Source organism: Centruroides vittatus, unplaced genomic scaffold (genome assembly GCF_030686945.1).
Source record: "Centruroides vittatus isolate TY-2023 unplaced genomic scaffold, ASM3068694v2 contig_294, whole genome shotgun sequence".
Classification (NCBI taxonomy): Eukaryota; Metazoa; Arthropoda; class Arachnida; order Scorpiones; family Buthidae; genus Centruroides; species Centruroides vittatus.
In genome coordinates, this window is record NW_027121867.1 from 1 (window position 1) to 25,817 (window position 25,817).

At 37.9% G+C, this 25,817-nt stretch overlaps 4 protein-coding genes and 1 long non-coding RNA gene across 5 annotated transcripts; 4 read left to right on the forward strand and 1 right to left on the reverse strand.

The window, feature by feature from the left end:
• The first annotated feature begins 8,059 nt into the window (after positions 1-8,059).
• On the forward strand, positions 8,060-8,582 carry LOC136972501 (uncharacterized). Its single transcript, XR_010880345.1, has 3 exons — positions 8,060-8,143; positions 8,256-8,402; positions 8,492-8,582. It is a non-coding gene; the product is annotated as an uncharacterized lncRNA (long non-coding RNA).
• A 619-nt stretch (positions 8,583-9,201) lies between these two features.
• Positions 9,202-10,599, reverse strand: LOC136972502 (general transcription factor II-I repeat domain-containing protein 2B-like). The gene has a single exon (XM_067267088.1). The coding sequence runs from the start codon at positions 10,597-10,599 to the stop codon at positions 9,202-9,204; it is 1,398 nt and encodes a 465-aa protein (XP_067123189.1).
• A 1,020-nt stretch (positions 10,600-11,619) lies between these two features.
• On the forward strand, positions 11,620-12,384 carry LOC136972503 (uncharacterized). Its single transcript, XM_067267089.1, has one exon. The coding sequence runs from the start codon at positions 11,620-11,622 to the stop codon at positions 12,382-12,384; it is 765 nt and encodes a 254-aa protein (XP_067123190.1).
• Positions 12,385-17,521: 5,137 nt separating this feature from the next.
• LOC136972505 (uncharacterized) lies at positions 17,522-18,502 on the forward strand. The gene has a single exon (XM_067267090.1). The coding sequence runs from the start codon at positions 17,522-17,524 to the stop codon at positions 18,500-18,502; it is 981 nt and encodes a 326-aa protein (XP_067123191.1).
• Positions 18,503-23,877: 5,375 nt separating this feature from the next.
• Positions 23,878-24,504, forward strand: LOC136972506 (uncharacterized). The gene is made up of 2 exons (XM_067267091.1): positions 23,878-24,164; positions 24,231-24,504. The coding sequence occupies exons 1-2, from the start codon at positions 23,878-23,880 to the stop codon at positions 24,502-24,504; spliced, it is 561 nt and encodes a 186-aa protein (XP_067123192.1).
• Positions 24,505-25,817: the final 1,313 nt, after the last annotated feature.

Consider the following 25,817-nt stretch of genomic DNA (forward strand, 5'->3'; position numbering starts at 1 on the left):
ATCAACCAACCAACTAACCAGTTTCAACCGCGCAAAGTGCGGCATCTTGTCTGTTCTGAGTAAGTCCCACACTACCGGTACTAACTCTTTTTCCATTAAGCAGACAGCACTCCCTAGGCTCAACAATGACAACACATACAGGCATCTCAGCGTTCCCACAGGTTTTTCCAGGTGTGACACGGAGTCTGCGACAACTGACTCTGTCATGGACGAGATCTGTAAACTCAATGAATCACGCTTTGCACCATGGCAGAAACTGGACGCCTTAAATACATTCATCCTGCCGAAGCTCATCTTCTGCCTAACCAATGGCACCACGCCTAAGAAGACTCTGAACAAAATTGATCGACTCACCAAGCGCTATGTTAAAAGATGGCTCAATCTTCCCCAGCGCGCCAGCGCAGAGATTGTCTATCTTCCTTACAAACGGTGGTGCAAATGTCACCCCCTCCAGCCAACTCGCTGACATTGCACAAATATGTCACGCCTCTTATCTGTTTAACTCTAGGGACGATAACATCACAGACATTGCAATGGGCACCCTAAACTGCGTCGTTGCCAAGAGAACAGGAAGAACACCCAGCCCAGAGGACATCTGCCGGTACCTGGATGGTTCGATGGAGGGTGACGTCGGCTCCAAGTCCTACGACATTACCTCGATGTGGACACGCCTCAGGATGGCGACCAGACGCCTGAAAACCCGCCTCAACATCAATTGGGTAATAGGACCTGGTAACCTTCCCACTATCGCTGTTGGAGACAGCATCATCAACGTTAAGGGCTGCCAAGGCACACTATGTGCCCTCCTAAAAGAACACCACCTTCGAAACCTCCTGCTAAAACCTGACCAAGGGAAGGCATTCAACGTAACAGCTACAAGCGAGGTAAGTAATCACTTCCTCAACAACGGGTGCTTTACCCGCTTTTCAGATTGGTGCTTTATCCACCGTGCCAGACTGAGTGTGGTGGCTCTGCGAGGCCACAAGCGTTTCGGCACCGACTCCAAGACATGTCGACAATGTGGCTTTGCGATGGAAACACTTTCGCACGTACTTTGCCACTGCCTGCTTAACTACAGACTCATCACCCGCCGCCATGACGCAATTCTCAATAGGATTGTAGCTGCCTTCCGCTTTAATGATGCTACAGTGCTCGTCAACCGCCATGTGCCGGGATTCTCCGAGAACTGCCGCCCGGATCTAGTAGTAATCCACGAGCCGTCGAAGACCGCAACGATCGTGGACGTAACTACACCGTTCGAGAACACCCAGCAGGCTTTCGCGGCAGCAAGAGAAGAAAAGGAACGGAAGTACCAGAACCTTGTGCAACACTTCCGTAGCAAAGGATGCAACACACATCTTAGCGCATTCATTGTGGGTGCCCTGGGAGGGTACGACCATCTCAACGAGGCTACTCTTCAACGCTTGGGTATCGGTCGCAAATACTCCACCTTGATGAAAAAACTCATGGTAAGCGACGCTATCTGTTGGAGTAATGACATTTATCGACAGCATCTAGGCAACTACAACCGTAGTGCAGCAACAGCTTCAGCCCCACAGTATCAATAGCCAGCATATAGACATTTGCTCTCAGCCTTGTTCTCCTCCAAGGTATTTGTATTATGTTTTGGCAGGCAGTCATGTGCCCATGTCACGCGTCCTTTGGTTATAACTGTTAACCGTCTGGTTGGCGATTCCAAGCCCATGTCGCGACTACTTGTATATCATGTTATTTTAGTTTTCTGGCTAATTTTGCCACTTATTTGCCTAAGTTTCGCCTGTAATATATTTTGTTTCTTAATAAAGGCTTTTGAAATCTGTTAAGCACATACTGAGCAATTGCATCGCCTCTGAACGGATTCGTAGGCAGCATTTTGGAAATGCAAGTTTTAACGAGATTTTGGGCCAGAGGCCAAATGTTGATAAATTATTGAACTTTCTAAAAGTTACAAATATTTATAAAGAAATTTAATTATTTATATCTATATACATCTTGTTGTTATACACAGTTTAACTGTTGTATATTTTTGTTATTGGTTCTTTGTTTTTTAAAATTCATTTTCATTTTTATTGTTATTTATGTACATATATATACCATAAGTTGTGGCGCAGCTTGGCCTACGTGGCCCTTGTGCCAATAAACTTTAACCAACCAACCTGGATGTTGTCCAGCAGGGAATTCATTTCACTTTGAAGAACTTGATTCCAGTGGTTCATCAGGATAAGGGTATCATCTGCATCCCCTATGATTTTGGCTTTCAAGTTGGAGTGAGCCTTATCCTGGATTTGAAGAAGGCCTGAACTTGACCCCTGGTGGCACCCCCTAGTAATCTGCTTGATGACCATCTTGCCTGTCATGCACTACTTAACATCACAAAAGCCTTCCACACCACCCCCACCCAACAGGGGTATTCAGGTTATTGCCAGAAAGCCCCCTATCAACTTAACTATTCTTCAGCACCACAAGTTTCAGCTTATTCACCGTGGTGAATATATTGACAGCAATATGGACGTTCTGCACTGTAAGCCTTGAAAAACCATACCCTTTTCACCATACTCTGTGCCCTGCTTATGATAATACCATCCACACCAATAAACGTACAGCGGAACGTACTTACCAATATCAATATCTACACTGATGGTTCCAAGAACACCGACACTGGGCTGTAGCTTTGTGGTTTACGTTAATAATAAGAATTTTTTTTCCAATGCTATTGTCTTTATAATAACTGCACCAACAACAACCTCACCGCAACATGTGCACACATTTACACCGATTCCCTCTCTGCCTCTGGGAGCATTGACAGTAACGATCTTCACCCACTAGCGACCAAAAGTAATTAGAAAGTTCAGTAGAGTTATCTGTTTAATTTGCAACAGACATAAGCCCTGTTCAAAAACAGAAAGTTGAGTTCAAGAAAAGAAGAGGTTGGGAACGAAGGTGAAAAGATAGTAAGATAGGACGGGGGGTGAAAAGGGAGTCTCATGGCGCCTGCATCGTATTTTATATACAATATATATACAGACAGAGTCAAATTTACCAATCCAGGGGCCCCCTTTAAGAGTACGCAAATTTGATGATTTAGAAACTTTACACAAAGTACTGTACTTTCAACTAGATTTTAAGTAGGAAGTTGTAAATTTCATTTAAAAATAAGGTTATTGCAAACATACATATATTTTACTGTGTAAAACTAATTACTTTAATTTAATTGAAAAATACCAATGTAAAATTTTTTTCCGAAATTTTCCAATGTTTCATAGGTTTTTTCCTGGGTTTGGTTTTCTTTGCCTGTGGCCCTCATGATTAGGCCACACTAGGCTGTCTCAGTAATAGGAAAAAAAAAATTGTTTAAACATAGTTTTGTGGGAGCCCTGGGCACCGGCCCCAAATGTCCCTATGTAAATCGGCCCTGTATAGATAGATAGAGGATGATCTGCTTTAGTTCATTGTCACAAAAAAGCAAACTTAGGTTGTCATACTCGTGGAGTTAGCACATCTGTTGGACATAAAAGACTTAATCCTAGATGATAGCAAGGTTGAGGCCGAAGTTCTAAATGCGAAAACGTGTACATCGGACGTTCAGCGCACTTTCTTGTAAGCCTAGAAGTTTGACAATGGCATTTGGAAAGTCAATAGAATCATGGTCAACATTCCAAACGCCATTGTCAAACTTCTATGCTTTCAGGAAAGCAGCGCCGAACGTCCGATGTATATGTTTTCACGTTTAAAACTCTGGCCTCGATATTTTGCTAATATCTTTTAATTTATACGAATGTTTAATGGAATAATATACAGCCTATGTCCACCCTGAAGGTCCATTCCAAAATATTTTTGAAATCAGATGAGTAGTTTCCGAGATTACCTGTTACATCGAAACTTACTTACCTCTTTATAATACAGTATTGATATAGATAACGACTTATGTAAAATATACGAATGTTTTTGTGTAGTTTATTAACCAAATCTTTGAAACACGAATATTTGTTCAATCAACTTTATCTAAATCTTTGAAATTTACTGAATATTTTACATTACTCTGATACACAATTCACATAATGTTTCCCCAATAGCTTTGCTTTCAACCCTTAATAAACCATGAGATCTTTTAAAGTTAAATTTTAGATTTTTTCAATATTTACATTCAAATTCTTAAAATTTAAATAAATTATTTAATAACTGTAACTTTACATAAGTAAGAAACATTGAATATAAACATTCACTTCCTGATCTGATCATAACTAACCAAGTTTTACAATTATATATGAAGTATAAGTGCATTTTATCCTTAATTTCTTAAATACATTTCTCTTCTTTAAATGACCCATTTATAGTTTATGTTTACAATGAAAACATTTATTTCCTTGTCGGATAAACACATACGAAACAGTGCAGAACAATACTGTGAGCTAATAAACTTAATTTTAACATTATTAATCTCAGTTCTAGTTAACGTAAAAGTACAATTTCTTTAAATTAGTACAGTATAATCATTCCCACCATACAAAAACAAATAGTGCTATTCTCTTGTCATCTGAAAAGATATTTACATTATCAAAGTCCTGGTTTTCTGGTGGACTAATTGATAGAAACCAAGGAAAACAGTTGTAAACCACGTGGTTTACTAAAGGAAAGGCTTCTCTAAACATTTGAATTACTGGATCGATGCATATTTTACACGCATGCGTGTAAAATATACACGAAACATGTCTTCTGCCTCATTTCCGGTTTCAAACACTTTATTCTTTCAAATTTTTCTTTTACGTTTTTATAATCACATCTGCCTGCTAGAAAGTCAAGAGAGAGAGAATTTACTCTTTCTGTAAAATATAGTAAATCTAACTGCAGCTCTTTGGATTGTGTAAGAAGTAAATGAGTTTGCTTTAATTTCGTGCGGAGGCCCCATAAAATCGTTGTAGTAAATGGCTCATTTAATTTCTTCTGCCGATATGTTCACTTTGTGGCACAGATACTTCAGTTGCTTCTGCCTGTCTGTTTCCCTATAGAATACGTCTTCATCTTTAATCGTGTCACTTGGAAAATTAAAAACATTAAAACCAGGAACATTAGGAAATAATGCTAATTGTATTTTGGTTCTTTGCTATATGAACGTATAATCAAAGGTTCATCATAATCTGAAATTAAACAGTAGATAGATATTATCATGTCACTGAATATACTGGATTTATTAGAGAAATAATATCTACAAGTAAACGTACTTACCAAATTCATGTGAATCATGGATACTGGGACACCACGTCTTAAGTAAAGATCCATCTAGCATAATAAAACCAATTATACTGAAAAGTATCTTCAAAACCAATACAGTCAAACCTGTTTTTATGCGGTCTTTTTTTGTGCGATTTTTTTTTTGTGTGGTATAGTTGGCGACTAGTCTCGTGCGATTTGTCATGTCTCATGTTGACTTATTATAGCATAAATGAACTTATTATAGTAATATTATCGCATGAATATGCGAAAAATGAAATAATTTATTTTTTAAGTCAACAAAACACCACCTGGACAAAAATATGTAAAACAGACGATAGACGAGACGATGCAGTCAAGTGCTGACATCTGTTGTCAATAAATTCTATTTCGTACGGTTTTGAGTTATTTTCTATGTGAGACTTTTTTTATGCGGTCCCTATCCACCGCATAAAAACAGGTTTGACTGTATAAGGTTGAAGTTTTTCACGTTCGTAGATTATGTTGTTTAATAACTTGAAAGGAATTTTCTGTTAAATAAATCAGAATAGTTACAAATAATGTAATTTGATATACATAATAATGTACTTATATTTGAATTTAAATGAGTTTTTCTGGTTGTCACCTTCAATTACACAGCGGAAAAAAAACAATAAATCCTGATAATTTATATATATAATTTACTTTGATTCACTCTTGCTAAAATACCCACTTTAATTAGCGATTATCTTTGTGTTATTGTTTGTACAAATTAATAAACTTCGTAGAGTATATGAAAAGATCTCTTTGTACATAACGGAATAAAAATTCTAAATCAAAATTGAATTTTTGGACGGAATAATTAACAACTTTATCCATTCAGAAAATTGCTGATTGTGGAAAATTATACAAATCTTTTCATAATGTTATCGTAGCTTTATAGAAAAGAATTTCTAATACAGCAATACAATATTATATCCTATACAACAGACTAAATAGAAACCACATGGGTTAGAAAACAATGAATCTTACACTCAACACTGAAAATTACACGGGAAAGCATTGGATATTTCTACATTTATGTTTGTTACATTATAATATGCTTCAAGTCTGATTTCGTTATTAGAAAAATAATCTTTTGTAGTCTGTGTAAGCAATGTGTAACAGAGTACAAACATTCGAACTTACTCATCTTAAATTAATACCTATAGCAAAAAAAAAACCAAATCTAGGTGCTTTACATTGAGATTGCTTAAGTTCTATTCTTTCTTTACAAAAACATCTGTATCCAATAGTTACAAAAACTCAAAATACGGATGCAACATCGAACACAAGGTACAAAACGTAACACTGGACATTGCATGTCATGTACGATTCTAATGTCCGAGTTTTGATTCCATTCAATTTTTTAATTTTTTTCCCTTTAAATGCAAGCCATAAACGAATTTTGTGTATTTATAAAGTGATCTCTATGTTTTTATACTAACAACAATTCTATAATCACTGCATATGATCAAGTAAATACTTACCCTTGTGACCATTGTTACTTTGTGAGACATGATTTGTCAAATGATATCCCTCCATTTTCTACACACGTCTAACTCAGTATCTTTCATATATTTAAACACGTAGAAGATTATTTCGTCAGGCAACCGTGTGGAGATATCGGACGTATTTTTGTTTCTCCAAATGACGCTTTTTCATCTTCATAATTTTCTGGATAAAAAGAGAATTTATTAACTTATTTTACTGTTTATCTTAACTTTTATAAGTCTTCAATTTTTAAATTATAATTGAGTGATAAATTATTTTATAAAAGTATAACATTCATAAATTTTTTATTTTATTTATAGAATCTTCATAGAAAACCATTATCTTTGATCAAAATAAATAAATTATTTGTATATAATTTTTGTCATTAAACAGTTTGTTTAATTATAAAAACAACAAGTAATTATCACTGTTTTGGAAAGAGAAATTAAGTAAATGTATAAAATTCTATGAACAAACAAAATAAATTATAAAATGTCACGATGTGTGCAGTTTGTGAAGCTTGGAGCCCATTTTAACATTTTGTAAATTTTTGCAGATTCCCTGACCTTGTCCAAGCATTCCACATTTTAATTCCGAGTTGTTACTTTGTCAAACATTGCTCTAAAATTTTGTTGTTGTGACATTTCCATACTCATACAAAACAATAGTAACTTATAAAAAACAGATGAAATAAAAACAAATATAGTAATTACCACTAATTTTCATAATGAACGTAAATGGAATAAATCTGAAATGGTCGCTAATCACAGTGTGACTTATAGATCTGTCATTATCAGATAATTGGAACATTGTTCGGAATGGTTAATGACAATCTCACAGGTAAGAAATACTTAAAATGACATGCCACATGGAGAAAAGACATCACCACCACTTTTTTAATATAAAATCAGATGGCGAAACAAAATTTAAAATGCTGTTTTATTTATCTTACGCGAAATAAAACAATTAGCAAAAATAAAGGAAATAGGGATATGATTATGATAAACTTACTTGGTAAATTGTAGAACAAAACTGTGAACTTTGCAGAAAAAATCCAAAACCTTGCAAACCAGCACAAAACACAACCTCACTCAACAAATGCAAAATTTCTCACTTTTCCTCTTGCTTAAGTTTAAAGAAGAAAGGTCAGCAATTCGCTTGTGCCAACGATCGATCTGACATCTACAGGTGTTAGCGCGAACTACATAATGGTGACTACTATGGGTATAATGTATGTCTGTGGTCAGTAAGAATTAGAAAGTATTTAACCTACAATGGTAAATAATAAGTATTGCTGTGTATTTGGATGTAAGTCTAAAGGTACATCAAACTCAATACATATGCACACATTCCCAAAAGATAAATTACTGAGAAAAAAGTGGGAAATAAAACTAAAGTTAGGAAAGCAATCAACGAAATCTACGTATGTTTGCAGTTTGCATTTTGATAAAGACGATTACTATTTGCAGGTAATAAAAACATTTCTTATAAGTATATTTTAACTGTTATCACATATGGTACTTACGTTTTCATAGGTTTACCATGTGCTCGTCATTATTTAAAACCTAATTCGTATCCAACTAAAAACATATTGATAAGGAAGTTTGATACAACCACCTCAAAACAGATTGCTGAGCAAAGGTCCATTCATGCCCAAAAAAGACGAGAAATACAGAATAAAGGTTTGTTTCTTAATTTTGTCAGATGCATTTCTTTAATAACGCTATGCCAAAACAAGATCTTATAATGATTGAAATCACTAAATTTTTAGGTTTGGAACCGGCAAATAAGAAAACTTCTATCAAGGAAAAATCTACATATCAACCTAATAATGACACCAACATTTTGGAATTGTCACAGCCCAGTACATCCCCTCGATGTGGGTTCCTGTCCGTGGTGAGGGGACCTCCCAGAGATGGTTTAGTATCTCTTCTTTACCATCCCTGGGATCTGAACGCCCACCCACGTGTTTGCTGTGCGTGGTGTCCCGTATGCCGGAAAGGGGGATCCTGGTAGTTGAGGGGCAACATAACGTCCCCAAACACTGCTTTGGCCCCTGCTTCAGATAAACGGGAGGCTCAAATCAGGCTCCGTTTGAGTCAATCGGCTGGTTGTTGAGTCATTCTTGACCTCGGCTTGGAGTCAACTGATCGGTGCAGACCGGGCAGACACGTCAGACAAGATGTGCTCTTCTTGACTGCATTGTGAGGGTATAGCTCCTGGGAAACCCTGGTGTGACGGTCTATGGCAGAGGTGGGGAACCTTTTTACCATTAGAGGCCACATTTAAATTAGGCAGCAATAAGAGAGGCCGCATAAGCTGATTGACCTAAGAAAGTGACTTTTGTGAAATTATTATAGTTTTTCTATAGATTTAACAATTTATTGCATTATATAGAAAAAATGAAATATAATATACATATAAAATAATATAAAAATATTATAAAAAAATACAATAAAAAATATTTTTTTATTCACTAAGTTAGTGACTTATTTGGCTTTGTTTTTTGTTTGACAGTAATTGTATATTTGGATCAAGCTTCGTAACACACAGCTTTAATTGATCCTCTAAATGTGCATCTGTAATTTGCGTTCTTAAATTTGTTTTTATTTTTGACATGAGAGAAAATGTTTTCTCGCAACAGTAGGTACTTCCGAAGCAGGAAAGTAAACGGCGAGCATGTTCTCGAAGGCATGGATATTCAACAGCATTTTTCCAGATTTCTATGGGATCCTTTTTAGCGTTAAAAAGGGATTTGATGATACTATCTTCCCCTAAATCAATTAACTCCATTTGTAGTTCTGCAGGAGCCTCGGATATATCTATTAAATGTGGTTCAAATGCCAGTTTCATAGCAGGAGTGTGCTCGTCAAAATCAGAAAATCTATTAGTATACTCTTCTATTAAACAATCCAAGACACCTACATATTCATCGAATATTTTATTTTCACAGTTCTGCTCATTTAACATTTTAGCTAGCTCCGGGAAGTGTTGTGCAGATATTTCCGATCGACAAAGCAATGTTTTGAAAAATGATAATTTTTTTCTAAACGCTTGGATCTTTTGCCACATTTCATAAATATACCTCGTTTCACCTTGCAGGCAAACATTTAAATTGTTTTGTTTTGTCATCATATCAGACAAAAATGCAAGGTTTCTGAGAAATACTTCATCTGATAGATCACATTGTTTTCCTTGTTCTTGATAAAAGTTTAAAATTTGTCGTCGTAAAGACAAAACTTTTATCAAAACCTGACCTGTTGATAGCCAGCGAACCTTGCAGTAGTATGGTAGGTCAACACTATACGTTTCCTCATCTAAAGAGAGCATCTGCCGAAATTCACGATGACGCATTGCATTTACGCGAATATAGTTGACAATGGCAATGGTTCTATCCACAGTGTCTTGCAAAATGGTAGATTTTGCGCAAAGATTTTGCTGATGCAAAATGCAGTGAAATGATATCAATTTTTTCAAGTTTAAGTTTTCCTTTTTTAACAAAGCAACGAATCCGTCTTTTTTGCTTCTCATGGAAGGTGCGCCATTGGTGCAGACACTGACTAAATTACTGACATTCAATTGTAATTTATTACATACTTCTTTGAAGTTTTCGAAAATATCGGCTCCGCGAGTTCTTCCAGTTAGTGTACCCAACGCAAGTAGTTCTTCGTAACATTGAAAATCTTTAGTTATAGCACGAATAAAATATAAAACTTGTGCCGAATCTGTTTTATCAGTGCTTTCATCTAAAGCAATTGAAAAATAAACATCTTCATTTTGTATAATTGTATGAAGTTGCTCTGTTACATTTTGCGCTAATTCGTGCTGTCGATCTGTTAGTTCTTCTTGAAAGAGGTAATTGTTTGTATTTGTCGACATTTCTTGGATCTAACATACTCACTGCTTCAACAATACATTCTTTAATTATTTCAATGTCACTAAATGGTTTGCCCCTTTTTCCAAGTATATGTGCTATTTTATACGTAACAGCAACTGCAGCGGAATTTTGATTTACAAAGGCACTAAAAGATGCCTGCTGATGATGCTTCTCATTTTTCAACTTTTGAAGTGCAACTTTTCGTGATTCACCTTCTAAAGCGAAATATTTATGTTCTTTATTAGTCAAATAGTGTTTATTTGCATTCGCTTTTTTTAAAGTATTTAAAACTGTATTGCACAACAAACACATTATTTTATCTTTCTCAGCAGTAAAGAAAAAATCTAACTCCCATTCTACATTAAATGTTCTGTTTTCATCATTTAATTTTCTTCTCTTACTACTTGACATGATGGATAAAAACATGAATATCAAATAATATCTTTAACAAAGTGTATACTTTCTAGAAATACAATAAAACCGTGTAACTGTTATAAGCACGCACTATTAACTACAGTTTGCTGAAGATCGCAACAGGGAAGCGTTGAGAGATGCGAGTCAGAGAAGCCAAAGCAAGGTGTGACACTCAAATGGGAGATCTGAAACCGAGTTTTGTTTACTTCTTAGACAAGGTAGATGGCGCTGCTAGCGCTAATTAAAATTTTTTTTTGCAAAGACAATCAGCTGACTAATGAATTGTATGACAAATTTTGTAAGTAGTATTTTGTAATTTTAATTTATTTTCAAATAAATATTACATAGAACATTATTCGTTTCTTTTAGATATGTAAATTACATAAACATACAGACTAGTATTCTGACGTCATGTTACAATATGACTGTCTTTGGCGGGATTTTTCGCGCAACTGTCATGGCGTTGATGTACAATAGTTGTTTGAAATGAACTCTACCATTTTGTACTAGGTGGCAAAGGGCCGCACAAGAACCTCGCGGAGGCTGCAGGTTCCCCACCTATGGTCTATGGGATCCTCTCATGTGACGGCATCCCCTTGTTGAGCCCCATGGTGGGTGAATATAAATTCTTAAATATGGATTCATCAAAATCAAAAATTACAAGCAATGGTGCATCACCACCAAAGCAGGTCAGTTCCTCCAGCCAACCAGCTTATCTCATTGTGCATAGTTCTGGCAAAAAACCTATGTCTAAGTGTTCCCCTTTCCTAATTCAAAAGTTGTTTGAATCAACTATTGGGCATCTGAAGAAAATACAAAAATTGAGGTCAGGGGACCTACTGATAGAAGCAGCCTCCTCTCAACAGTCAGCAAAGCTTTTGAACATGACATCTCTAGGAGACATAAAAGTCACCATCACACCACACGCAAGTTTGAACTCATCACGTGGTGTGATATCTGAGATCGATCTGATGTCTGAAGATGAATCAGATATCCAGATCGGTCTTTTGGATCAAGGTGTCACAGCTGTCCAACGCATCTCCATCCGTCCTGATGGCAAGTTGATACCGACTAAACATCTCATTCTCACTTTTGGAAAGCCGACATTGCCATCATTTGTTACTGCGGGATATCTTCGATGCCCAGTTCGACCATATATTCCAAACCCACTGCGCTGCTTCAAATGCCAGCGGTTTGGACGTTCTCAAACATCCTGCCGAGGAAAGAGCGTATGTGCACAGTGTGGAACTGAAGGTCACCAGAGCACTGAGTGTACCAATACTCCATGCTGTGTGAATTGCAAAGATGCCCATCCAGCCTACTCCCGTAAATGCCCTGCATGGCAGAGAGAAAAAGAAGTGACCATGCGCTGAGACTCTGGTAAGGTATGTTGCTAACTGTTTTTACTTGTTGGATTTCAAGTGCACCATTGAAACAGAAGACATTTGCAGCTGTTTTGAAATCCACAAAGACATGTGCAGTTCAAACGGATATTTCAGTTTCTCCAAAAGAATCTCTCACTCGCCATGCGAAATGCCTACTGATCCCATCAAAGAAAACACCAGAAAAAGAGAATGTAAAACAAAAAACACTCTTACCTAAAACAGGGGTAACAACAAGAAACCTGGGTTCTAAAAAGGCTAATAAGAACCCACTAAACAAACAGAGAGTGAAAGCAGCTCTCTCTAAATCTAAAAAATCAGAGGCTCAATCTATGAGTGAGTTCTCTGATATCTCTGATGAAGAGACTAATATGGAGGTGACACAACCAACCTCACCTCCAAAAGGAAAATCCTCTGTGAAATTGAAGAGGGACACTTTTGCAAAGAATACTGCCTCAACAAACACATAATGGATTACAAAATAATCCAATGGAACTGTCGTGGTTTCCACAACAACTTCTCTGACGTTAAACACTTGACATCATCTACCTCATCTCTCTGCGTGGCACTTCAGGAAACACATCTAAAACCTGGAGAAAAAATTTCTTTACAAGGATTCGATCTCTACCGTAAGGATGATGACAGCCACAACCCTGCCAGTGGAGGTGTGGCTATACTGGTCTCAAACCGCATCCCGTCCTTACCAGTACAAATAACAACAGAGCTGCAAGCTGTGGCAGTCAGAATTTCAATTGGTGTTACTGTCACAGTTTGTTCCATATACTTGCCACCAGATGTCAGAGTCAATGACGTTGAATTGGATGACTCGGTTGAACAACTGCCGACTCTATTCCTTCTACTCAGTGATTTCAATGGCCACAATCCAATGTGGGGCAGCCACGATATCAATCGTCGAGGCAGAGCCATTGAAAGGTTCATAGGCAATCACAAAGTATATTTATTTAATACTGGAGAAGTGACATACTTCCATGCCCCAACAAGAACATTCACTGCCATTCATCTATCATTAGCAACCCCAAATCTGTTTTCAGCGTTTACATGGGAGGTTGGATCTAATCCACTTTCCAGCAACCACTTCCCAATATTTTTATAATATCGAGGCAGAGAAAGCTGTGAAACAGCCCGTCCACCACGCTGGAAACTTGAAATGGCAGATTGGCCTGCATTTTCCTCTTTGGCTAACATCACTGAGGAAATGGTCAATACTGCTGACATCAATGATGCAGTCGAAGTTGTCACTTCCAGTATTATTCAGGCAGCCGAAAAAACAATGGGGAAAACGTCAACCAGATATCCAAAACATCCGAAACCACGGTGGGATCAGAATTGCAAGGCAGCATTTAAAAAGCAAAAGAAAGCATGGGGGATTTTCAGAAGATACCCCACTGCTAACAATTTGGTTGCTTTTAAAAAAGCAAAGGCAAATGCCAGAAAAATAAGGAGGCAAAGCCAAAGGGATTCTTGGAGGAAGTATGTTTCTAGCATAACATCTTCCACCAGCTCAAAAGCAGTCTGGGATAAAATCCATAAAATTAATGGAGAATATGTTTCTCACACCCTGTCCATGCTGGAAAGTAATGGCACAATAATCAGTGACGTAAAAGGTATTGCCGATTTGTTGGGTGAAACATTTTCGTCTTCATCCAGCAATATTATGTATACAACAAATTTTCAGGCTTATAAAGTCCAAACTGGAAAAACAATATTTAAACTTCCAGTCTCCATCTAATGAGGAATATAATGTGCCATTCAGCAGAATAGAACTATGTACAGCAATCTCTTGCTCGGGGAATGCTGCTGTAGGTCCGGATAAAATCCACTACAGCATGATAAAAAATTTGTCAAACAATTCCCTTAGTAACCTTCTGAATCTGTTTAACAGAATATGGACGGAACATATTTTTCCTGACTCTTGGAGGCTATCAATTATTATTCCCATACCCAAACCAAATAAAGACCGCAAGAATCCCTTTAATTATAGACCAATTTCTTTGACTAGTTGTCTGTGCAAACTTTTCGAGAGAATGGTAAACAGACGCCTGATGTTCCTCCTAGAGGAAAAGAACTACTTTTCACCACATCAGAGTGGATTTCGTAGGAACAGAAGTACCACAGACAATTTACTAAATCTTGAAACATCCATACGCGAAGCGTTTGTTAGACGACAGCACTTAGTGTCTGTGTTTTTTGATATAGAGAAGGCCTATGATCGCTGCTGGCGATACGGGATACTCCGTGATCTGCACAAATTCGGATTGCGGGGTAATTTGCCAATTTTTATAAAAAACTTCCTACAGAATCGAAGATTCCAAGTCAGGATGGGCAACACTTTATCTAGGCCTTTTACACAAGAAGAAGGTGTTCCTCAAGGTTCTATTTTGAGTGTGACTCTGTTTCTAATTAAAATTAATAGCATAGCTAAGTGTCTTTCTTCCAGTGTGAAACACTCCTTGTATGTGGATGACTTTCAGATCTCTTGTCAGTCTAGTAACATGAGTTTCATCGAGAGACAACTGCAAACCTCACTAAACCGCATAGACAATTGGTCCAAGACCAATGGTTTTACTTTTAATGCAGAAAAGACCTCGTGCATCCACTTTTGCCGAAGGCGTGGTTTGCACCTGGACCCTGAAATTCACCTAAATGCGTTTAAAATCCCAATAGTCAATGAAGCAAAATTTTTGGGTGTCGTGTTTGACCATAAATTGATGTTCTTACCACACTTGCGCAATTTGAAGAGTAGATGCTTAAAATCTCTGAACCTTTTAAAGGTATTATGCTGCTCATTCTGGGGAGCAGACAAATGTTCAATGATCAGAGTGTATAGAGCCCTTGTTCGCTCTAAGCTTGATTATGGATGTATTGTGTATGGCTCTGCATGAGAATCTACTCTTCGGATGCTGGATCCAATCCACCATCAAGCATTGCGTTTGTGCACTGGTGCGTTTCGAACTTTTCCTGTCCAAAGTTTGTACGTAGATGCTTATGAGCCTCCACTATCTCTCAGGAGAGAGCAGTTGTCTTTGTTCTATTACATTAAAGAGAAATCTCTGGCTAAACCTTCAGTTTTTGTAGAGTATCAGATACTCAGCTGAAAAGATTATTAACAGCTAGCCCAAGTTGTGTCCCTACATTTGACATTAGAATGGAGAATGTAAGCAGCACGATTGACGTGGACACAAGCAACATCTCACAGGCCGAGGTCGATAATATATCACCTTGGTCATCTCTTGTGATAAATGTTGATTTAAGCTTAAAGCAGTTTTTCCTAAAAAATCCATCCCGGACTACATCTATAGGCAGCACTTTGCAGAAATTCAACACCACGACAGGAATTTAATTCCTATTTATACTGATGGATCGAAATCAGGTTGACTACGTTGGTTCAGCCTTTGTCTGCCAGGATGAGATCGTGGCAGAACAAATTGCATCGAATTCTTCTATCTTTACTGCAGAGTTGCAGGCTATTTACCTAGCCTTAAAATATGTAATTAGGAAAGGTCATCGTCGCTGTGTTATTTACACTGACTCAGTTAGTGCACTTTAGGCTTTGATCTCACATGAACCTAGTTCTCACTCTATACTGATTAAAATTCGCAAACTGTTTTGCCATCTGATTGCGAGTAATATTCTTGTAAAATTTCGTTGGGTCCCAGGCCATGTAGGTATAAGAGGGAATGAAGAAGCTGACGCAGCTGCAAAGTCAGCAAGTCCTTCTCAGCCTACAATGTTTATGGAAGGAGGTGACTTGAAGCTAGTCGTGTTTTAACGACTAGCAGAGAGATGGCAATATGTGTGGAACAAACAAGTCCACAATAAACTTTACGAGATCAAACCTATAATAGAAAATTGAACACACAACAAACAGTATGATAGGAGATCTGAAGTCATTCTTACTCGTCTGAGGATTGGACATACTCGGCTGACTCATCAATAACTTTTGAAGGGTGATGACCAGCCAGTATGCCAGTATTGCAACTGTACTTTTGTAAGGAACCAAGTCCGAGCGTTATTTTTATTTTACTTTTATTTTGCTTATTATTCTATTTTTGTTTGGGGCTTATGTTTTGTTAGGACGAAGGTTTCCTCACCATTCACCTTAAGTATTTAAAAAGAGAAGAAATAAAACCCAACTCACCGACGAAAGAAAAGCGCCATAGGACTCACGCACATTTGCGCTCCCCGAGCGGCAGAAGAATAGGTCCGCACCGAGAAGAGGGGGGGGAGAACCCACAAGCACGAAATAAACTCGCTAAACCTTAAGTAATAAAAACGTCCCGGAAAGAATTGTAAAAACTAATAATGTAAAAGGTTAGTGAGTAAACTGTCGGAAAAAGGGCTGCCAGACGATGAAAAACGTTATTGTTAGCATTTAAGTATGTAAATGAGGGGAGTGACCGCATTCAGAATTGTGACGTCACCTCACACTATAAATCCCGAGTCTCAAGTGAAGACGGAGAGGTGAATTCTGATAGCAACGAGCTTGGTGAGCTTCGCAGCAGTAATAGAGAGGTGTCCGATAGGATCTCGAATAGTTCCAAGGTGATTTTGAAGTGATTCGAAGTTTGGATCGACAGTCTGAGAAAGTCTTGAGAGTTTAAGGAAATAGGTTCCGAGTATATTGAGGTGACGATTAGGATCTCTAGTTTATAAGAATTATTGTTATAAGTTAAACTTTTTGGTTTTGTCGGATTCCCAAGGGGAATAGAGTTAAGTTAGACATAGATTTGAATCGAGAATTGTCGGGTTGACTTTGTTGAATTTCTTTGAATAAATTATTGTTTGATTTTTACTAAATATTGTACATAGTTATTGCTAAACGATTAATTAAATCTTTGGTTTTTTTCTATTGACAAATATTGTCTTTATTTAATTCGGTGCACGCTTAAAGTCCAGGCCTGGCACGCTAACGCGAATCCGAGTAAAGTACCCGGTAGGTTAACGGTTGTTTCCGACACGGTAGAGTCGATAATCGTTGTAAATTAAAATAGTACTTTACAACTGGCGCCCGAACAGGGACTCTAAAGGTTAATATTAGACTTTGTTGCTTTCTTTGTTGATCTTGACTTTAGCTTAGAGGAATAACACCTCGTAATCTCAAAAAAAAATGGAAGATAGTGCACCAGTCACCCGAGCCGAATATAACCAGTTGCAACAACAATTGTCAGTACTGTTGCAACAAGTGTCATCCTTGTCAAACGCCGTGACTCATCTGACTTCATGTGTCACGTCTGGAATTGTAGAGCCAACAACACCGAACGTTACAAGTGCTGTACGGCCCGAAACTTCTACTCCGAGACAGGAAGTGCCTACATCTAATGCATCGATGGTCTGGCTTCAGACTGCACCGCCGCCGCCAGCCATCCAATTTAACGGTAGGTCAGCATTAACTGCTAATGATTTCTTGCAGGACCTCGAACAGCATTTCCTGGTAAACCAAATACCGAACACTAGATGGGTTGATACTGCCGCTAGTTGTCTTCGCGGTAGCCCAGCAATGTGGTGGAAGAATGAAGGACGCCACCGAATCGGCAACAGTTGGCCGTTGTTTAAGCGATCTTTTCTGGATCTTTACGCTCCTTTAGCTGACGAAGTAGCTGTCGCTAAAGAACTATTTAGTCGACAATACACAGGAACCAATGGAGTCGAGCAGTTTATATGGACCACAGTTCAGCTATACCGCACGTGGAGACCTTTAGCTCGGGATGAGGAAATTATACAATGTGTAGTTGCCCAGATGCCTCTTCCGTTACGTGAGTATCTGGAAAATCGCCGTTCTTATTCATTAAACGAGTTAGTACGTACTGCGAAAGAGTACGAATTTAGACGAAACGACCAAGGTTCTCCTGACAGTGCAAAGCAGATTAAGGACTGTCGAAAAGTAAGTAAGCAGCTAGAGCCGAAAAATTTTGCACCGGCAAAGTCACCCATGACCTGTTATTCATGTGGTGAGGTGGGACATTTTTCGAGGAATTGTCCAAAAGGGAAAGGACAAAATGATCAAACAAATGTCAAGACGCCCAATAGTCCCGAACGAAAAGTAACCTGGAAAAGGAAGGGTAATGGAAAAAGAAAACCTTTAAACTAAACCGGAGACAGCGAGGGGAGGATCCTGTCTCCGATATGGATCCAAATACCTCCACCGTAGGACTAATCGTGAGTGAAGCCTCCAAGTTGCCTGAGGTAAATATTTTTATTAATGGAGTACTAACCTCAGCCCGGATTGATACGGGTTCTGACTTTACTTTAATCAATGAGTTAGTGTGGAGGAGAATTTCTTTGCAGAATAGAAATATTCGGTTACAAGCAGGGCCGAATTTTAAGTTAGCCATTGAAGGAGGAAAAGGAACCTCCATTGGAAAATTCCTGGCAAAAATCCAGATTGGAAGTGTTACCCTTCGACAGGCGTGCGTAGTAGTAAAAGGACTTATAATGCCATGCTTACTAGGGCGTGATTTCGCCAAGAATCATAGAATAACAATGGACTTTAAGAATTTGACAATTTCTTTGGACGTAAGTCATCCCAAAGAGAGAATTTCACCTAAGTGGGACGAACTCCAAACCACTTTAAGTGGTGAAAGGTTAGTAACTTTGAAAAATGTATTATTGCAATACTCGCAACTGTTTACAGATAAGCCGGGACTAACTAATATGATAGAACATGAAATCGTCACTGACAAAGCGACACCAGTATGTGGACGTCCGTATAAATACTCTGACGTAAAGTTAAAGGAAATGAACCGCCAGATAGCGGAAATGTTAAGAGATGGTATCATCCAACCATCAAATTCTCCGTGGGCATCCCCGGTCGTCATGGTCAAGAAAAAAACGGGCGATTGGAGATTATGTATTGACTATAGAAAGCTAAATCAGGTAACAGTGACTGATAAATATCCTTTACCGATTATTTCAGAATTACTGACTTCGCTTAAGGAAGCGAACTTTATAACTACCTTGGACTTATCGTCTGGTTACTGGCAAGTGCCATTAAAGGAACAAGATAGACCGAAGACAAGCTTTATTACGAATAGTGGCTTGTATGAATTCCTGGTCATGCCGTTTGGACTCAAAAACGCCCCGGCAACATTCCAAAGACTAATGGACAAAGTCCTAAAGGAAGAAAAAGGGAAGTATTGCCAAGTTTACTTAGACGACATTATTATATACTCATCTACTTTTACAGAACACATCGAACATTTGACCAATGTGCTCAAACGATTGGCAGCTGCAGGACTAACCATTAAGTTGGCTAAGAGTAACTTTTGCCGCCCAGACGTTCAGTACCTGGGATTTAAAGTCAGCAATAAAGGCATTGCGACGGAAGATGAAAAAGTAAGGGCCGTTCGAGAGTTTCCGACGCCCAGAAATACGAAGGATCTTAGCACCTTTTTAGGAATGTGCAGCTGGTACTGTAGATTCATACCTAACTACGCAACTATTGCCGAACCATTGTATCAATTACGGCGGAAAAGGAAACGATGGGAGTGGACGGAAGAATGCCGGCAAGCTTTTGAAAAGCTAAAAAGTAAGTTGATAACTGCACCTATTTTGCAGCTTCCTAGGCCAGGTGTGCCCTATACGTTATATACAGACGCTAGCACGGTAGGACTGGGAGCAGTGCTTTGCCAGGAGAAAGTCATTGCATACGCTAGCCGTACTTTAAACGCAGCCGAAAGGAACTATACGGCCACGGAGCTTGAATGTCTAGCCATTGTATGGGCTACAGAGAAGTTCAAAATCTACCTAGACGGAACCAAATTCACCGTCGTAACGGACCATTCTGCATTACGATGGCTTAATAGTTCTACATCCCTCTCAGGTAGGTTAATGAGATGGGCATTAAGATTGCAGGAATTTAGTTTCCAAATCCAACACAGAAGTGGAAAGGACAATCAATTGCCAGACGCTTTATCTAGACGTCCATTGGAAGATCCACAACTAAGTAACGACTCAGACATAACCGCAAAATTGTTAGCGGTAACAACATTTGAACGAGAGAAAGACCTTATAGACGCTCAACGAACTGATTCACAGTGGAGCGGACTGTACGATTACTTAGCGACTGGGAACTTACCAAATGACCCAGCCATGTCAGCAGAAATAGTAGGTAAGTCATCCCATTACCGGCTAGTAAATGATGTTTTATATTATAGCCGGAAAACAGATGACACTGGAGGTTACAGACCAGTAATTCCGTACAACTTACGGGAGGATGTATTACAAGAACTACACAATCATCCCACTGCTGGCCACTTAGGTGTACGAAAGACTACGAAAAAAATACAACAACGTTGCTATTGGCCTGGAATGAGAAAGGACATAAAAGAATATGTACTAGGATGCCATACATGCCAGATAACGAAGTTCGACCAGAAGAAAACGGCCGGACTAATGCAAGTCCCCGAGATAACGGAACCAGGGGAAAAGGTAGGCGTAGACATTATGGGACCCTATCCCAAGTCCAACAAAGGTAATCAGTATCTTCTTGTTATGGTGGATTATTTCAGTAAGTGGGTGGAGATTTTTCCCCTGCGGAAGATTACCGCGGAAAATGTGGTAAATTGTATGTATAAAGAATACTTTTGCAGGTATGGCATGCCAAAAATCTTAGTATCCGATAACGGACCCCAATTCATATCTCACCTCCTAGCGGAAGTTTGTAACCGCACCGGAATTAAGCATATCCTGACGACGCCATATCACCCTCAGTCGAATTTTACGGAAAGAACGAACCGCACCTTGGGTAGGATGATTGCGGCATACATCGAAAGGAACCACAAAGAATGGGACACCCACATATCGGAATTTGCGCTGGCCTTACGAACTTCAGAACAGGATTCGACGAAATATACGCCAGCTAAACTACATCTCGGGAGAGAGATTGCACTCCCGTGGGACCGTCTAACGGCTTATCCAAGTCGCCCTACGACTATTAGAGAAAAATGGGCAGAATTACAACAGATAAGAAAACAAGCCCGAGACAACGTGCGAACTGCACAACAGAAACAGAGAAGGGCTTACAATTCACGAAGACGGCCAGATACATTCAAGGTGGGTTCATTAGTTGTTTTAAAAGCTCACCCTATTTCTTCTTCTAGCCGACACTTCAGCGCTAAATTGGCACCTAAGTGGTCAGGACCTTATGAGATCGCTAAGATTATCTCACCAGTAGTCTACGAGATAAAAGATCCCCACACTGGGGCCAGCCACGGAAGTCAACATATCGCTAATCTGAAGCGATACACCCTTTTTCCAAAGAGGAAAACTACTACACCCCTACTCGCAACCAATAGGGGCAACGTTAGAGGATCACACTCCGTTACGGGATCGTCGATGGATCACGGAACCCGAGCGCCGTCCATCGCCAGAGCCAGACCGTCTGGAGTCATCCAACGACGATTACGACCGATGCAACGAGTGGATTACAGACAACTCGCCGGTCTCACCAGGAAGCCGACAGCCCAAAGATAGAGAAGGAAACCAGAGGTATATATATTTTCTTTACAGATGGTCCTTGACCAAATTGTAATCCAAGGGTCCCTAGAAGGGAAAGGATTTTGGCTACGGGGGGGAAGAAAAAAAAAATAAAAAACAAAATTTTTTTGTTTGTTTTTCTCACGATGACGGACTGGAGTAACTACATACTAAAACCATTAACAATGCTAAATTATAACCCGACAATCAGTCCGTAGCGTAAGAAAGATGATAATAATCGTTAGAACAAAATTTTGGGTTAACGTTTCACCCTGTTCACGCCAAATTAGAGCGTGAAAATGGCAACAAACCTTGGAACACGAAATGAGCACATGTCAACAGTTTCCCCTCTATTGTATCATTACGTTAGAATAAAGTTACTAAGCAACGAGTCACTCTCGCTTATGATAAATCATTGTAAGGGACGGATTCCTTTGTAACCTGGCAGCAATTGTAAATAAGGCGCACTACTTAAAAAAAAAAAAAAAGAGTTGGAGGTTTGGCAGTAAGTAAAAAGAGAAATAACTTTCTCTTTACTCTAAAGGGGAAGGGGTGTAAGGAACCAAGTCCGAGCGTTATTTTTATTTTACTTTTATTTTGCTTATTATTCTATTTTTGTTTGGGGCTTATGTTTTGTTAGGACGAAGGTTTCCTCACCATTCACCTTAAGTATTTAAAAAGAGAAGAAATAAAACCCAACTCACCGACGAAAGAAAAGCGCCATATGACTCACGCACATTTGCGCTCCCCGAGCGGCAGAAAATAGGTCCGCACCGAGAAGAGGGGGGGGAGAACCCACAAGCACGAAATAAACTCGCTAAACCTTAAGTAATAAAAACGTCCCGGAAAGAATTGTAAAAACTAATAATGTAAAAGGTTAGTGAGTAAACTGTCGGAAAAAGGGCTGCCAGACGATGAAAAACGTTATTGTTAGCATTTAAGTATGTAAATGAGGGGAGTGACCGCATTAAGAATTGTGACGTCACCTCACACTATAAATCCCGAATCTCAAGTGAAGACGGGGAGGTGAATTCTGATAGCAACGAGCTTGGTGAGCTTCGCAGCAGTAATAGAGAGGTGTCCAATAGGATCTCGAATAGTTCCAAGGTGATTTAAAGTGATTCGAATTTGGATCGACAGTCTGAGAGTCTTGAGAGAAAAAGGAAATAGGTTCCGAGTATATTGAGGTGACGATTAGGATCTCTAGTTTATAAGAATTATTGTTATAAGTTAAGCTTTTTGGTTTTGTCGGATTCCCAAGGGGAATAGAGTTAAGTTAGACATAGATTTGAATCGAGAATTGTCGGGTTGACTTTGTTGAATTTCTTAGAATAAATTGTTTGATTTTTACTAAATATTGTACATAGTTATTGTTAAACGACTAATTAAATCTTTGGTTTTTTTCTATTGACAAATATTGTCTTTATTTAATTCGGTGCACGCTTAAAGTCCAGGCCTGGCACGCTAACGCGAATCCGAGTAAAGTACCCGGTAGGTTAACGGTTGTTTCCGACACGGTAGAGTCGATAATCGTTGTAAACTAAAATAGTACTTACACTTTAAGTGTTAAACACATACTTTGCAACTGTGTTGCTTTTGACCAGAGTCGCAGACAGTATTTCGGAAATGCAAATCTGAGAGAGATTTTGGGCCAGAGGCCAAATCTTGATAAGATACTGAACTTTTTGAAAGTTATAAATATTAATAGAGAGATTTAAGTTAACTAATTTATTTATTTATTTATTATATATTTATATTTGTGTTGTTCTGTTTGTTTGCACTTGTTTGTGTTTTTGTGTTGTTCTGACGTTTTGTGATATATATATTTAGCTTGGTTTATTTTACTATTTGTCATGGCGCAGCATAGCCTGTATGGCTCTTGTGCCAAAAAACTAGAACTAACTAACTAACTAACTAAAATTTACTGTGTTTGACTTAATAAAATCAGACAATGAATTGAATATTCTCACAGGTTTAAACAGTTTTAAAATGCTTGATACCATCTCTGCCTGTGTTAGTGAGTTGCAGTCCAACAATACTGCTTATAAGCCTACTACAATATCTACTAAAGTCAGAATTGTTCTTGTTATGAAGAAGTTAAAACTGGCCTTGCCCTTTGCTTGTGTTTCAGTTTTATTTCAAATTTCCATGACAACATGTAGAAGTATATTTTTCAATATTATTGCTTATCTGAGTCAAGTATTAGGTGCTGCAATTGTGTGGCCTTCCAAAGAAGAGATAATGAAAAACTTTGCTGTATTTTTGAAAGCACAAAGGTAAGTTCGTGTGATTTTGGACTGCACTGAAGTTTCGGTTGAAAAACCAAAGTGTTTTAGTTGCAGAATATTAACTTATTCCCATTACTATGGTAAGCATACTGTTAAAGTATTAGTTGGAATTGCCCCATCTGGTCTTATCACCTATTTAAGTAAAGCATATGGAGGTAGGGCATCTGACAAAGCCATATTTGAGGAATCAAATTTGTTAAATTTACTGGATCCTTATGCAGATCAAGTAATGACGGATAAAGGTTTTCATATAGAAGATGCTTGTTCTGCTAGAGCTATTGGTTTAGTACGCCCACCTGTTTGTAAGAAAGCAAAATCAGTTAAGTAAGCATGATGCACTGGAAACTGCAGAAATAGCAAAGGCCAGGGTACATGTTGAACGTGCTATTCAGAGAATGAAACTATTTGCTGTTTTAAAACAAAAATTAGACTGGACTTTACTGCCACATATTGACAAAATTCTAACCATTATTTGTGGTGTGGTAAATTTATCTAGACCAATATTGGGTGATGACAAATTTTGAAGAGTGGTGTGAGCATTTTCATTTTGACCCTATATAATGAAGCAGTATTAAACAGCAATTTAATACTGTTTTTATAATCTCATAGTTAATAAGGCTTACTCATTTTTGTATGATAAAGAACTCAAACACTAGTTAGGACAAAACATTTTATTCCAAAACAAAACACAACATAACATAACATTAGTATTTAACTCTCTATAAAACATAATTTTATAATTATTTTGCATAAATCTGTAAGAAAATATCTTTCTTTGCAAATTATGAATAAAATACTAAATTAAAAAAAATGACTTTATTTTAATTTGTTGTATTTGTTTAATTGGGTGCTAATATTGTTATAAGTTAATAAAATTCAAAGTAATATGTATTTTCTTCTAAAAGTTATTTCTGATGGAAAAAGCAAGATTGTATTTAAGAATTATGTCTGCATAGGTAAGGATAAATAATTTTGGTAAAATCATTTAGTAGCTTTTCTGTCAATTTATGAATAAAACAATAATCTGCTAAAACTTCAAGGGTTTTAAGGGTTCGGTCTTTGCTACTGAATATTACAAAATCACATGAATTTAAATTTAATATAGCCAAACCTAATTGTACCTGCCCATAATACTTGTGATTTTTTTAAAGCTGTAATTGACATGCCCATCGTGTACTATATACTTAAGAGATTGCACCATTTCTTCTGCAGATTTTTCTGCACCAATTTTGGGGCACTTTACTTCAAGCAGCTTGATAGGTTTTTCATCATTGAATACAATCCCATCAGGAGAGAATGCAAAACATGTCAGTAATGGTTGAAATTATCAAACCAAACTGTTTGACATCACAACCATAGAGGGTTCCATACATATGTGAGTGCTGTTTTTTCCCACTTTTTACCATACTCTGTATTTTCATTTCCCTTAAATTTGCTTCTAAATATATTTGTTAACTTCTTTTCCCAGTCTGCATTTTTCCTCCTATAAGTATATAGTTCATAGCACACTGATCCTGTCACTCTAATACTTCTTTCTTTCTACCACAAATCATTATTTTGTTCCATTGTCAAGTGGCAAATGTTTTCTATCTCTCTCTTATTTTTGTATATATTTTCTCTGTAGTACATTGAATCCTGAAT

What these genes read in the sequence shown, in the direction of transcription:
- LOC136972502 (XM_067267088.1), bottom strand. Translation starts at nt 10,599, where the DNA reads ATGTCGACAAATACAAACAATTACCTCTTTCAAGAAGAACTAACAGAT.
- LOC136972503 (XM_067267089.1), top strand. Translation starts at nt 11,620, where the DNA reads ATGGTGGGTGAATATAAATTCTTAAATATGGATTCATCAAAATCAAAA.
- LOC136972505 (XM_067267090.1), top strand. Translation starts at nt 17,522, where the DNA reads ATGGAAGATAGTGCACCAGTCACCCGAGCCGAATATAACCAGTTGCAA.
- LOC136972506 (XM_067267091.1), top strand. Translation starts at nt 23,878, where the DNA reads ATGCTTGATACCATCTCTGCCTGTGTTAGTGAGTTGCAGTCCAACAAT. An exon ending in GTATTTTTGAAAGCACAAAG is followed by an intron (nt 24,165 to 24,230) that starts GTAAGTTCGTGT and finishes TTTTAGTTGCAG; the next exon opens with AATATTAACTTATTCCCATT.